At 36.3% G+C, this 14,021-nt stretch overlaps 1 protein-coding gene across 3 annotated transcripts in view; it reads right to left on the minus strand.

Annotated features, from left to right (window-relative positions):
- DICER1 (dicer 1, ribonuclease III) overlaps positions 1-14,021 on the minus strand; it is a 33,286-nt gene that overhangs the window by 10,603 nt on the left and 8,662 nt on the right. For 2 of the 3 annotated variants that reach the window (XM_054400066.1, XM_054400067.1), the window contains 13 exons: positions 12,438-12,570; positions 11,653-11,895; positions 11,401-11,555; positions 9,959-10,091; positions 9,417-9,492; positions 7,747-7,886; positions 5,170-5,349; positions 4,096-4,309; positions 3,594-3,747; positions 1,965-2,147; positions 1,559-1,664; positions 1,286-1,461; positions 212-995 (listed from right to left, as the gene is read on the minus strand). In XM_054400066.1, coding sequence (XP_054256041.1) covers positions 212-995; positions 1,286-1,461; positions 1,559-1,664; positions 1,965-2,147; positions 3,594-3,747; positions 4,096-4,309; positions 5,170-5,349; positions 7,747-7,886; positions 9,417-9,492; positions 9,959-10,091; positions 11,401-11,555; positions 11,653-11,895; positions 12,438-12,570 — 2,677 coding nt within the window. Of the gene's footprint in view, positions 1-211; positions 996-1,285; positions 1,462-1,558; positions 1,665-1,964; positions 2,148-3,593; positions 3,748-4,095; positions 4,310-5,169; positions 5,350-7,746; positions 7,896-9,416; positions 9,493-9,958; positions 10,092-11,400; positions 11,556-11,652; positions 11,896-12,437; positions 12,571-14,021 lie in introns of all 3 variants that reach the window. The other variant, XM_054400065.1, reaches the window with a different exon arrangement.

A 14,021-nucleotide genomic window follows, 5' to 3' on the forward strand; every position in this document is an offset into this window, starting at 1 on the left:
GTAATCAGCTGATTTAACTTCAAAATGAACTGTAGAAAACAACTGCAATAAATCAGTTATGGCAGTATTCATCCTTAGTCATGTATCTTTATTCTTAATATCATGCTAGCCAATGCTAAAGCTGTGAAATTAGATCAACCTATTGCCATTCAATCTTTTAGGTTGTTACGATATGCCTTCTGCATAGTATCACTGGACTGTTACTACTTACTTTTTTGCTTCTCATATATGACAGCCGTCCCTCATGAGCATCAGGGTAAGTGCAAAACAAGTATGTAGTGATGGCATGCTTTAAAAATGAATCACCAAGCATTTCTAGCCGTTCCAGATTAAATCCATCACTAGCATTTGATAGAGTCAAAGCTTGAAGAATGAGACCAGGATTAGGACCAAGAGTTTTTGAGGAGTACCCATTGGAAGGGTTCTTTTCAAAATCTGTTGTATCTTTTGAAAGATTAATAGCTTTTGAAGTACTGGTGGTCACTGCCATTACGGGGCATCCATCTGAGGTAGATCTGTTAGCATTTCCATCAAGGTATTTATTACTCAGTAGAGTACATTCATTGCTGGGCTTGGGCTGGTTCTCAATGTTGTATAAATTCTGAATGGGATATGAGGTAGTTGGTTGTACAGGTATTTCCTGCCTGCAGTAATTCAGCTGATTTCCTTGGCAAAAGTCTCTGTTAACTAAATCACAATTGCCATTGGCAAGATTTTTATTGTAAGTAACACCATTAATTGCTGCAAGTTCTGCTGAGACATCAATTTGGAGTTTACTGGGTGACTCATTGAGCAATGTTCTGTAACTCACAGACATTTGGTCATGGTTTTCTGCAGAAGAGGCTCTATTAGCACCTTGATGTGCAGCATTTTCAGGGACTACAATTGTGCTGTGCTTACAGTAATTTTCATTCTCTACTAAAGAGGAGTTAGGAATAGAGATGAAGGATTTGCTGTCAATAGACTTTTTCCATCCAAAGTCCAAGTTAGGGTATCTGTAAAGACACATGCAGATTTTGTTAGCAAAAAATCCTGTGACAAGACAAGAAGACCCTACATGCACATATATGTTTAAAGAAACCCACGTCGTTCTGAAAAGAACAGTGACTGTAGCATTTAACTTCACCATTCACAACCAAGTTTTTTTAAACTATGTTTCACTGAAAACTGACTTGAGTTAAAGAGTATCAGTTTTAAATTCATGCAGTAGTGGTTCAGTTTCCACCTTGTTTTCCAGTGAAGTCAGGTATCATACTAAAAATATGTATGTTGGAAAAATACATGCCTGAAATCTGCAGGAAGTGATTTAACCCCTACACCAGCATCAGTGGCTGTCTGAGCTCTTAGCTCCTCTGCTGTCAAAAGGCAGTGCAGGCGATAAAGTATGCTGGGGAGGCAAACTGCTTTTCTCCACAATGATGCTGGAATAGGATGTATAGCACAGAGCTCTGGAACCAGTATCTGGGGAGATGAAGTGGGGAAAGAAAATAATTTTACTTGTAAAGGTAGTCATCAGATCATTTAAGAGAGATGTAACTTGAATTAGATACTATTTTACCTGCTTATTTTGCAAGCTTTCCCACTTTGCTTTTCTCTTCTCAGCACTGCTTAGTGGAAGTGCCTTTCCCTTCTGATTCAAATGGCGAGGAGTCAAAAGATTAAGTCTAAAATCCATATGAAAATACTTTAATGTAAGTACCTAATTAATGAATAGAACTTACTAGCCTACATTTTCTGATGTGATGACTTATTCTTAATATTCAATGCTAATGCACTGTGAAGTGACAGCAGTTACCTCTGAAACAACAGACTGAAGTTACAGTTGTTGGAACCTAAATTAAGCACCACTCAAAAAAAAAAAATCAGTAATTATTCTGGAAAATGTGAGCCCTCAGCTTTATGTCATAATTTAAAAACAGGCACTATTGTCAACTTATGAACATCAGACATCTGACTGTTGTTACCTTGAAGATGTGTGGTCCACATCCAGTAGTGGCTGGTTGAGATTTGTAAGGTCAAGATTATACTTTGTTTTATAATACTCAGCAAAAGTTTCATATTCCGGGGATGGGAATTTACTGAGTGGAGTAAGATCAGTGTATACATCAGCTACATAGAATCGATGAGGCTGATCAAAATTTCGATACCTAAAGAAAAAAAAGAAAATGAAATATTTGGGCATATGCTATAGCTCAAGCTTTATTTTAATGCAGCTTTATTCTGAATGCTAAGTTCTTCAGAATCTAATGTGGTCAGGTGATAAACTAAAATAACTCACTTGAGGTTTTTGAGTGGTTTTTTTTTGTGGTTGTTGTAGAAACTATTTCTTCAGCTAACTCAAATATTAAATGGAAAGTGTGATACAAGGAAGAATAAAGTCAATCTATAATCTATGAAATCCTCAAGAGTAATTCTGCCAAGACAATTTCTAGGCTCCTATGTGCTAAAGTTCTACTGCATACAAAGCTTGTGCTATCTCACATCTAAACTAACACTTGAACTAGGTCATTCTCCAAATAAAGTTAAAATGCAAAACCTCAAATACATGGAGTAAATTCGCAAGCCATCTAAAGACAACACTGTTCTTGCAATGCAGACTTAAAACCAGAATGCTGCAAAAATTTTATTGTGCCTACTATGCACACTGGAGACCAGGGTGATAAACATGCACAGGAAAGTAAGTACTTAGAAGTACTTGTAATTTTGAGATTTCTTAATGTATGGAAGAAGATAGAAGACGTTTTTGGCTTCTCCCAAATCTGAACCCTATCAGATGGCAACTTATAATTTTCAAAGCAAAGGGGGTTCTGTGGTCAGATCTTCAGGGACAGGTGAAACACCACAGCTCCAATGAAGTCCATCAACTGTGCTAATTCATACCACCACTTCTACACTGTTAACTCTGACTACATGAAGTAATACTTTTATATGACAGTACACCAGTAGCATTTTTACCACACTACTATCATCACTGGAAGGAAGACATATTTAACCTTTGTACGTTTTCCCACTAGCAGTTTACAATATACTAGGTATAAGCACAAGCCAGTCAGTACATTTCCTTTTTTCACATCATGCCAAGCATGACATAGGAAATAATTAAGTCTTCACAAAACCTACCACTTCTGGAGAATCTTTGCATATCCAGTACATAAAATTATGTAAATTTCTCCTCTACATGCCACTAAATAGAAAGACTCTTTCAACTGGTCTTTTTCACTTGTTCATTTTTGCCATCTACCAACATACCTTCCTTTAGCAGGCCTTTCCTGTGAATAAGCAGTAAACAGAAAATAGGACTTCCACTCAATCTACCAAATTAAAATTGCTTTCAGTAGGCCAGTTCTTGATGTAATCACAATGCCTTATTCATAGTATTACATAATTTTGTGATGAACTCTAGCATTCCTAATTAAAAGGTAATGAATACAAGATTAACTACTGACTGAAGAATATCTTTAAATTATTTGATATACCACGAGACACATTTAGATTAATAGCATAGTTCTGACAAGCCATTGTGTTCAAACACTTAAAGTGCTCATATAAATGCAGTAATAAGTACATAGCTAAAGTATGCAGACAGCACTCACCGTGGAATGATAACTGCATCCTGGTAATCTTCTAACTTGAAAATAAAAGGCATTTCTTTTGTATATTGTGTACTGGGAATGCCTGTACGTGCCTCAGATTTCTCAATGTCTTCCATAAACTTAAAGTCAATGTCCAAAGTGCTGGAGTCATCAACTGAAAAAAAAGAAAATGCTCAATTCAGTTACTTAGGGGAGAGTTTTCCAGGCTGAACTTCTCTAGGAAGTTGTAAATAACAAAATTGTTTTCCTTATTCTATCACATATTTGATTATTTAAAAAAAAAAAATTCAAATATGACATACATAGTCAGCTGAAACCTACTATAAATAACTCACATCAACTTGAATTGTGAAGTAGCGATAGAAAAAACCAAAAAATTTTCATGCTACCATATATGGCATTGTTTCTACAGCTAATACTTGAAATTTAACATAAACATAACAAATATGCTGCTAAAAGAATTCAAAGTGATTATTCAAAAAACCAAGAGCTCTGTTCTTACCAACATTAAGAGGTAGAACACAATAGGCTGAATCAGCTTCTGTAGGCTTGAACTCTAGTGCAGGTTTCTCAAGACGAAGAATATGTGAAAAAATGTATTGATGCAGTCGCGTTATCAGCTCAAGCATTTGCAGAGACAGAGTGAAACCAGATTTCTTAAGCTCAATAGATATCGTAACCTCTCCAGAGCGAGTATACACAGGAAAGTGAGGAATCTAATTAAAAAAACAAACAAACAAACAAACAAAAACAAAAGAAATCCAGAGAAAAATCTAGACTGGGATTATTTTAAGAGTATCAGCTGATTAGTATGGATGCTGAGGTAGCCACTTGCTTGACCCCACATCAAACTAGATTAAAATTCTGACCTTTGATAACCTTTAATTATAGACAAGATTTTGATAGCTTAAAGAATGACTGATTACTACTTTTTTTTTTTTTTTATAAATAGAGCTCCTTGTATTTTACGCTCTTCTCTTCATACACAAACAAGTGAAAATGAAGTCTCTTCCTTCATGCAGGAAGAAATGTGTAAGACTGGAATATTCCTGAAATATTTTCTTCTGTGGACAACAGAAAATATAATTTTTAAAAACCTTCCTCAACAGAGTCTCATCCATAGTAAATGCCTATTAATTTTTTCCCAAAGCAAGAGGTGCCAATTTCAATTAACATGGCATACTTTTTCTGCTGCTTCAGACTAGGAATGCTGAGAGGACTTGTTACCATAGCTTTCATATAGATAAGGTAGCACAGCAGGCCATCGCTGTCGCTAATATGCCACTCTTATCATACCTTACAAAAAAGGGCAAATTTTGTATTTGACACTGCAAAATCAAAAAAATGGCATTATAAACCAATAGCTTGGCAAGAAGAAAACATATTGTTCCATCACTAAAGACAGAAAAAGAAGCAGTGACTGGACTGGGTGGATACTACTGCTTATTTTCTGGAGGTTACTTGATGAAAGCAGCACTTAGGGCTATTTCTGACTCTTCAGTCTGGGGTGGGAAGTAAGTGGGAAAACGACAGGTTGTAAGGTATGGAGAATAAGGAAATGAGCTAGATTAATTACCTGAGGTATAGGTTTGGCTGTCAATATGCCAAAACACCTTGTTGTATCCTCAGGAGGATATAGCTTTCTTCTCCTGAAGTTGAGCTCGTCAGGTAGAGGAGTTGTTAACACCATTCCTATTACATACAGGTAACAGGGCTGATCAGGTTTGGGATAGCTATCCCTCAAACATTCTGGAATCTAAAAATAAACAAACTCCAAAACATTAATACAATAAAAATCAGCAAAATTCACATAGAGACTATTATTTGAACAAAGCTTCACTTGTTCATTTGGAAGGATATTGCTTAAAATGGGGGTGGGGGAAATAATCAGGACTTTAAAATTTTCTTTCTTGCAAAAACATTTTCTGAGCAGCCTGGCCTGGCAGCCATAAGATCCAGCCAAACAGTTGCATCAAGGGAGCAAACATTCTGAATTGCTAAGAGGCAATCTCCATTTCATCCGTAAACATCTTCTGTATCTACCCTGTGTAAGAAATGCAAGTCTAACTGCAAAACACAGACAGCACTCGACCATAAACACAACTGAAGCTTTGATACCTAATTTCCATGTTTACCCGGCAACACTGGAGCACATTTTATGTCCCAGGTCTTTGGAAAGCAAAATAGAAGTGTACCTGCACAGGAAAAAAACCTACATTCCAGTAATTCAATTTTTATATAAGCTTGGCTGAACTTACAGCTTCATTAATGGGGATTATCTACCCCAACAGAATTGCATCATACTATCAAAAATGTTTTTTTCTATATACTTGGAATGGATGAACAAAAGTTGTACCCCATTGCCCAGGCACTGGCAAAAGTTTTCTAACTACTGCTGTTTTCTAACAGCAATTCTAGCTTCAAAAGTGAATACCCACAACAGCCACAAGCACTTTTAGCTCTGTTACTCACATTTGTCATAGACCTTAAGGAACCATGCTTTATGTTTGGTAGTTCATTACTTTGTAGGGCTCAAAAACGATCCTCCTGCTCATCTAAAATTAAATAATGTAGTCCTGGATTTTAAAGTTACACTGTAGCAAAACTATGGCCTTGCTTAATGGAAAATTATTCATAAGTTTAATAACTATATTAAGCCCAAGAGGATCTTTTAGACCTTCAACATTTGCCAAAACTTCTTTCCAGATGTGAAAAGTTAGTACAAAAGCAGGAAAAACTATTCTTGCATTTTTGTATTAAAAAAAAAAAAAGAGAAAGAGTGATGCATCGCTTGACAAATCAACTCCTTTGAATGAGATGCCATAATTGCGTTTTACAAGTCACTTCTATTCCAACAGTCCCTAGAGTGAGGTAAAAGGACAGACACAAGAAGAACCACTAAACAATGTGAAAGATTCAATGTCAAGCCCTGCAAGAAAAAAAAACCCCACCAAAACCAACAAAAAACCACTTTCCTCATCTGTCATTCCCTCTGTAATGTACACTGTGGTGCCACAGTATCCTTTCCTCAGCTTTCACAATAACCACCTATTTAAAGCACTAATAAAATCAAGGCACATGGAAGATGGCAAGAATGTAATTACTTAGGAACTATAACCACAGCTGAGGTTGCTTGTGAATGTACAACACAGCTCTGTAACCTACTACCGTGAGTGTACATGCTGACACTCCCACATTACCAAATGCTACCAGTTTACCCATGAAATGCAAAGACTGCCAGAAGCTGCTATGCAATCTACTCTGAATGCATTACCTGTCCTATTGAATGGACTGTACACAGAACCTGTAACAACTGCAGGGGAAGAAGGGAAGTTGCAGAGTAGTTGCAACATGTTCTTGTAGAGCTTTTTTCTCCACTTTCTCTTAAAATATTTGACATTCCCCCATAAGTACTGCCTAAAAAAGTCCAATTCTACAAATTAATGAGGCTGAAATCTATTTTAACAGATCTATAGATAAGTTATGCAATATTGCCTAGCTATAGTAGAGTATCTTACGTGATCTTTTTAGCATATTAAGTATAATACTTAGAATTATTTTTAAAGTAAAAACCCCAAAATATTAGTATAGTTATTTGATATTCTAAGATTTAACCTGAAACCTAAAAAATTCTGTGTTCAACCAGGAAAGTTAAAATTAAACCAAGCAATTTAAGGGAAAAAGAAAAAAAAGAAAAAAAAACAATGCACACACTTGGAAATAAATATATATTCTGGGTTTAGTGACTGGAAAGTAAGTCTGATTCCGCCCCTTCAATCTTCAATTATTTGTCTAGAAAGCCAGTAATTCTTCCTTTGCTTAAGTATATTTACAAGACAACTTAAGGATTTTACAGATTACTAATGCAGGACAACTTTTTCCTCACATACTTTTTCTATACTAGGCAAATAAAATCAGTAAGCTATACAGAAAGCTACAGCCTTTGAACTACAAGCATGCTTCCACAGTATGCAGTCCCTTAAGCTCTTTCAGGCAATAGTGCAAGCTTCCACAGAGTTAGAAGTGCAAAATATTTCCACTACAAATGCCAGACATGTAAAAAGATTCTTATCAGAGAAAATTACACATTGGCTGCTTTATCAGTACATAAAGCATTTGATCAGGTATGTGGATGGCAGTGAATGATACTAACAGCTTTAGGATAGCACTGTCTTCGTTTTGTAGAGCCTGGCCTTCCTGGAACACTGGTTTCTTCTTCATCATGTAAATCAAGCTCTTCCTCATATTTAACTGTTTCTTTACCAACTGGCATCAAATGATCATCCAGTTCACCTGAATATTACGAAAGGGTGCAAAGAAATAGCATTATCAGCAATCAAATCTTGGTTCCTTCAGATACTAACACAGCAGATGTGACTGCTCATGAAAACACATCACCTACATTTTAAAAATATACTTACTAGTGCAAGGCTCTGAAAGTGTAACTTTGAGGAAAGAATGATAAAATCTAATTTTTTGGCAAAAAAAAAAATTACTTACAGTAAAAGCCTCTGAAAGAAGAGTGTGTCCAGCAAAGCTGAGGGAGGTTCTTCCCCTCTACCCTGCCCTGGAGATTTGGAATACTGCATCCAGTTCTTGGCTCCTCAATTCAAGAGGGAAAAAGAACTACTGGAAAGAGTCCAGCAAAGAGCCACTAAGATGATTAAAGGCACTGGAACACCTGCCTTATGAGAAAAGGCTGAAGAACCAGGTTTGTTTAGATTCTTCTCAGCCCAGTGACAGGACAAGGGGCAATGGACAAAAACTGGAACCCAGGAAGTTCCACATAACCATAAAGAAAACAGTCTTCATTTTGAGGGAACAGCACTGGAACAAGCTGCCCAGAGAGATGGTGGAGTCTCTGTCCCCACAGGCATTCAAAACACACCTGGACATGTTTCTGTGTTATTTACTCTAGGTGATCCTGCTCTAGCTGGGGAGCTGGACTAGATGGTCTTCAGGTGTCCCTTCCACCCCCTACCATGCTGTGATTGTGTTTCTGTGAAATACTCATTTAAATATCACTCACATGGAGTTACGCTAAGGAAGAGGAAACTTCTATTTCTGTATCATAATGAAAAGGGAATTACTGCTGTTGAACATGTACTCTCAATACTGAGTTAAGCTATCACCGTGTTATTCTTGGATACATTTCTCTGTATGAATTCAGTTTAACTCACAAGAAAAACAACCAACCCAAAACAAAACCCAGACCTACAATTTTTTTTTTTGCTTAAAAGATACAGAAATGTATGTATTTCAAAGCACATAAAACACAGAATTCTCTTTAAAACTTTCCACAGTGAAGAATATGCTCCATTACACTTACTAGAAACAAGAGAGCAGAAGAAATCCTGCAATGTTTTATTTTTGGAACATGGCTTATGATACATTAGAGAACAGACTAAATTTAGGGTAGTGTATTTTATTTTGTAATTTGTTACAAATCACTTAAAAAGAAGTTATCTTTTGGCTTCAGGATGTTGTCCTTGATCTGTAATCAACATTTTCTAGAAAACAAGACTCTTTTCCCCTTTATTAAGAATATTTCATGTCAAAATCTGTGTCTTGTATTAATGTTAATTTGCTGTTGAAGAAAAAATTTAAGTAACAAGATTCCCTTGGAAAACCTAACTTCAGCTTACAAAAAGTTTAAGCTAAATTAGTAAGCACAAGATTATATCACAAAACAGGGCAGAAGAAAGGATGTTATAGTAGATAGTTACAGTAGAAATTCACGGCTATGGGTGACATCTGTATACCACAATCAATTTCACAATTACAGAATAACCTTCAAAGAGATATTGCTTTTCTGGTTCTTACCAATTTTGTGTAGTTTTTCACAGCAAATAAGAGCTACAACTCTCTCAGCCAGTCTTGCACAACTCATTGGAGGACCCTACAAACATTTAAATATTTCTTTAAAAACTTTTGTTGCTAAGTACATTATAACTTATACATGTTTAATTAATTTAACACAAACATATGAGGCAAGCAAAACTTGTGAATATATTCAGGCTTATGTTGTTCTTTCCACAGAAGCCAAAATTACAGGAACTCAACATACTATGGATCAAAACCAATAAAGGATGTTTTCCTAAATCATAAAGGTGTGAAAAAAAGGCAGTGGGAAAAAAAAATCTAAATATTTTTACCTTTGGAATAAACAGTAATTGCTGGAAAATAGATTATAACAGAAACAAACATAAACCATTCTGTGAAGAGTGACCTAAGTACAGTTACAGAGCACAGTACAGGAAAAGAAAAAGTGACTTTCATTAACAACAATGAAACTAATTCTAGAAACAGCACAGACATCTATACAAACACTTAATTTCCATGCTTTTCCTCCCCCAGATACCTACAACAATTGAAGCTCGAAGAGGTGAGTTGATTGGCAGGTAGAGAGTAGAGTAAAACGTATGATCAGGTAGTTCTCTGGTTTTACACTTGGGAGCTAGGTGTGTAAATGGATCACTTGGTAATCTAGCGCAGTACCTAAGTTGACAAAACATTTTATAAATTATCAAAACCTGCAAATTGAAACCTAAACACGTTTCAGTGGAATCTTGCCTTACTGGTGTGAGTATCATAGCAGATGATTTGAGACCATATTGAGTACTGCAAGGTTACACTGCTGACTCATATTCAACTTACTACTGAGCAAGAAAACTTTGAGTCCTTTACTATAAAACTTCTCTAGCAAGGTGTTTCCAAGTTTGCAATGATCCACAAGACCATTCCATCTCAGGTCCCAGTGTTCGCATCTCTTTGCTTAACCTCCTGAGCTTACTACTGTCCCATTCTTCCTATTTGTCATGGCTACTCATCTGAATAGTACCCTCTCCTCCACTGCACCCACTTCTCTTCTCCAGCAACTTAGGTGACAACGGCAAACATGCTGTTAAACTGTAATGAACCTCCTAATGACCCATCACTAAAGCTTTTGAACCATCTACCATTACATCCTTCCAATCTGACTGCTTTGCTAGTCTTTATTTACCAGAAAGTCCACTGAAATGGTCTGCAACTCAAGAATCTGGCTATTCAGGTACTATAGCAGTTTCATCAAAAACTTTACTTAAGTAATGACATTTACTGCTTTCCCCTCGTTCACAGTCAATTACTTTATCACACAAGATACAACAAGGTTGATCAGGCGAAATCAATAAAACCAGTAGCTACTGCCAATCCCTTTTTCCTTTTAGTGCCTGGAAACTGCTTCTGTAAGAACTTGGTCTGTAATACTCCATATGACCAATGTAAAATTGACCAGTCTCTTAGCTCCCTGGATCTTCCTCCTTGCCATTTTTGAAGTGTTGTAACATCTGCCTTTTCCCTGTCATTGAGAAACTGCTAATTGCCATGAACTCAGGAAGATGATATTTGGCTAGCTCCCTAGGAGCTGTCTTGTGGATCTGCATTATATTCAGCTTGCTTACTATGTTTTTAAACATGACAACAGATTGCGACTACAAATGTGAATACTAGAACTGGAAGACATTGTGAGAGCCACTCTTGCTTATTTTTAAAACTAGCCTGTCAAGAGCTAGAAAGCTTTAATTAAATAGGGATCAGTATCACTACATTCATTAAAAAAAGCTAGAACCTCTGTAGGATGAAAAGACAAAAAAGTAAGTTACCCCTTCAAATTACTATGATCACTTTAGGAGAGAAGATCCTGTCAGGATTCCCAAGAGAGAAAGTGTACAATACCTCAGCCTATGCATCCATGTTGTGAGACAGACTAAAAAAACTTTTATTCAAAGACAAGAAATTTACTTTTTGATGTGAACATGCCTCTTACCTATTTATGTGTCCAATAGCAGTGTTAATAGTAACTCTTGGACTGTTCTCATCTGGCCTCAACACATAGGGTGGAAACACATCATCGTCATCAACAATGGGTTCAGTTTCGGTTTCATTGGTATCAATAGATTTGGAACATTTGTTTCTGAGGATCTTAACATTTCAAGAACAGAATGTGATGAGAGATTTTTCCCTTAAAAAATATTATGATACATTTAACAAAACCAGGAACATTCCTTTGACCTCATACCTTCTCAATTGCTTTGTATGTCTTAAGATCTTCTTCAAAAGTTTTGATTTTGTCTGTATCTGCTAACATAATGTAATTGGAAATTGGTGCTCTAGCTCTTCCTTTTGACTGCACATAGGAACGATATTCTGTGGGCAAATCAAAACGCACCACCAAGTTGCATTTTGGGATGTCAACACCCTCTTCTACAATACTAGTAGCAATAAGTAGGTTGGTCTCATGTGCTCGAAATTTTCTAAGAACCTGCAAAAGTAATGAAGAAAAATTTAACAGATTATTTTGAGATCTGTTCTATTATCAGATTCACCAAAAGCCAATAAAAAAGGGAAATGGATCAGACATTCCAAGTAGTCTAAATATGCAGATGAATATACTACAAAAAAATCTTTTCAAAACCACAGCAAAACTATTTTATCAGAAAAGGTAGATTTCTAGGAATCAGATATAGTACATGGTATTACAAAAATCCAGAAAGCCAGAACAGTCAGCAGCAATGGAGAAGATCCCACCTATTTATTTGCAATCTTCAAGCTGTAGTACATTTAAAAGAAAAAAAAATTGCTTTCAGAATAGCATATTTTCCAACAATTTCTGAAGTTGAAAGCTCCTCAAGAGGTGAAGCACATTTGAGAGCTGGTACTTCTGATATTTATACTACCACATAAGGATATTCCCTGAACTTCCAGTGACTGTGCCCTAGACTCTGCTTGTTGCTTTTTGTTTTATAAGATACACACACAAAAAGGTTAAGGTACTACTAGTTCAAATTACTTTGTTCAAGTTACCTCTTCCTGTTTTCTGAACTCTACTTCCATCTGCTTGTTCCGAGGTTGGTTCTTTCCAATGCCATGTCCAGTTATAAAATTGCTACTGATGTAAGACAGTTCTGGATCTTGCTTGCCAGCTTCTTTAATCAACCTAAAGATATTACACGCATTTTTAGAAGTCACACAACCCAGAAAATGGAACTCTACTCATAACCACTGTGGTTATTCTCACTTTCTGTAAATTATGACTGACCTTAGCAGAAAGACGTAACTGCTTCCTCAACAAATTACGTTTTCTCAATATAAAGTGATAATTTTTTGGTTAAAACATGGATTGTCCTTCTTCACATTAAAATAAGTATTCTGTTCAGGAATACTAATGACACAGAAAGATCAGTGCTTAGCCTAACCAGTGAGATGTGCATTACTTCTGTAATTAACTCAAACTGCAGCTGCAATTAGAGGACAATCAAATTCTTTGAAGGAAACACTGAACAGAGCAGTGAGGATCATCCATGCTCTCAGTTTATTGCCCTGCATCTGCCTGTAGGTTACAGAAGCAGAAAAGCTGTCTTATTATGCAGTGTTTTGAGTTCACTGACAAGGCAGAAGGTTGCTCATATAAACAATGCATTGAATCTAGAACTAGTAGTTATGCCATAGCATCCTTAGCTAATCTGTTTTCAGCATGGACAGAACCTGGGATTCTCAACTGTAACAGGTATTTGAGCAGCAGAGCCAATAAAACAAAATAAATTAAAAACCCCAAGTTGTCATAGATGAAAAATTACAACCTTTGCATGTCTCACTACAGCCATTCCAGTACTACTTTACTCATACCACATCCACTATGTCCATTATCAGATGCTCCTCAGATGCAAAGCATAGTGTGCATCTGTATACCTCTGTAAGTACTTCAAACCTTCCCCAATTAAATCTCTAGCACTTGTGTGTTGTGCTGGTTTCCAGCTACACACCTACCACTGTTGCCAAACAAGATAGAAAACAGCAGTTCTCTCTGCCCTTTCTACTCTTGTAAAACTATTAAAATCCCTCCCATTTACCCGGTTGATGGTTTAAGCAAGATTTGTAGCAATATAAAATACCTTAAAGACTTCCTTCACACTCCCTTAAAACTGGAACGAACAAGGCATACAGACAAGGTAACGGAAAAGCAGCAAACAATTTGTGATCCTTATGATGCTTCTGTACTAAAATGCAAAGTATGTCTGATTTGGACAAAACTTATGATTTATTTTTACATTTTTTTCCACATAGCATTCCTGTTCAGCCATATGGCTGCAGTCTGAGTATCTACTGAGCACCTACTGAGCACCTCCAACATTCTTAATGTATCTCAATTACAGAAATGGACAGCTAAAAACATTTCACTGTGCACATCTTAAGCAAGTTCCTGAGAAACATTCAATACTTCATTCTTATGGTTAAAAATGCCATAGTGTTAGGTAACAAGTGTTTTTCAAATAAGATACAAAAGCTTCTGCTTTCAGACACCTGTCTGAGGGAGTTGAGAGGCACTGCAATGAAAATGGAAGGCAACTGGGCTTTAGAAAATATTTTCCCTTCAAAAAGCTTATAGGC

The sequence above is a fragment of the Indicator indicator genome, chromosome 4, assembly GCF_027791375.1.
Source record: "Indicator indicator isolate 239-I01 chromosome 4, UM_Iind_1.1, whole genome shotgun sequence".
NCBI lineage: Eukaryota > Metazoa > Chordata > Aves > Piciformes > Indicatoridae > Indicator > Indicator indicator.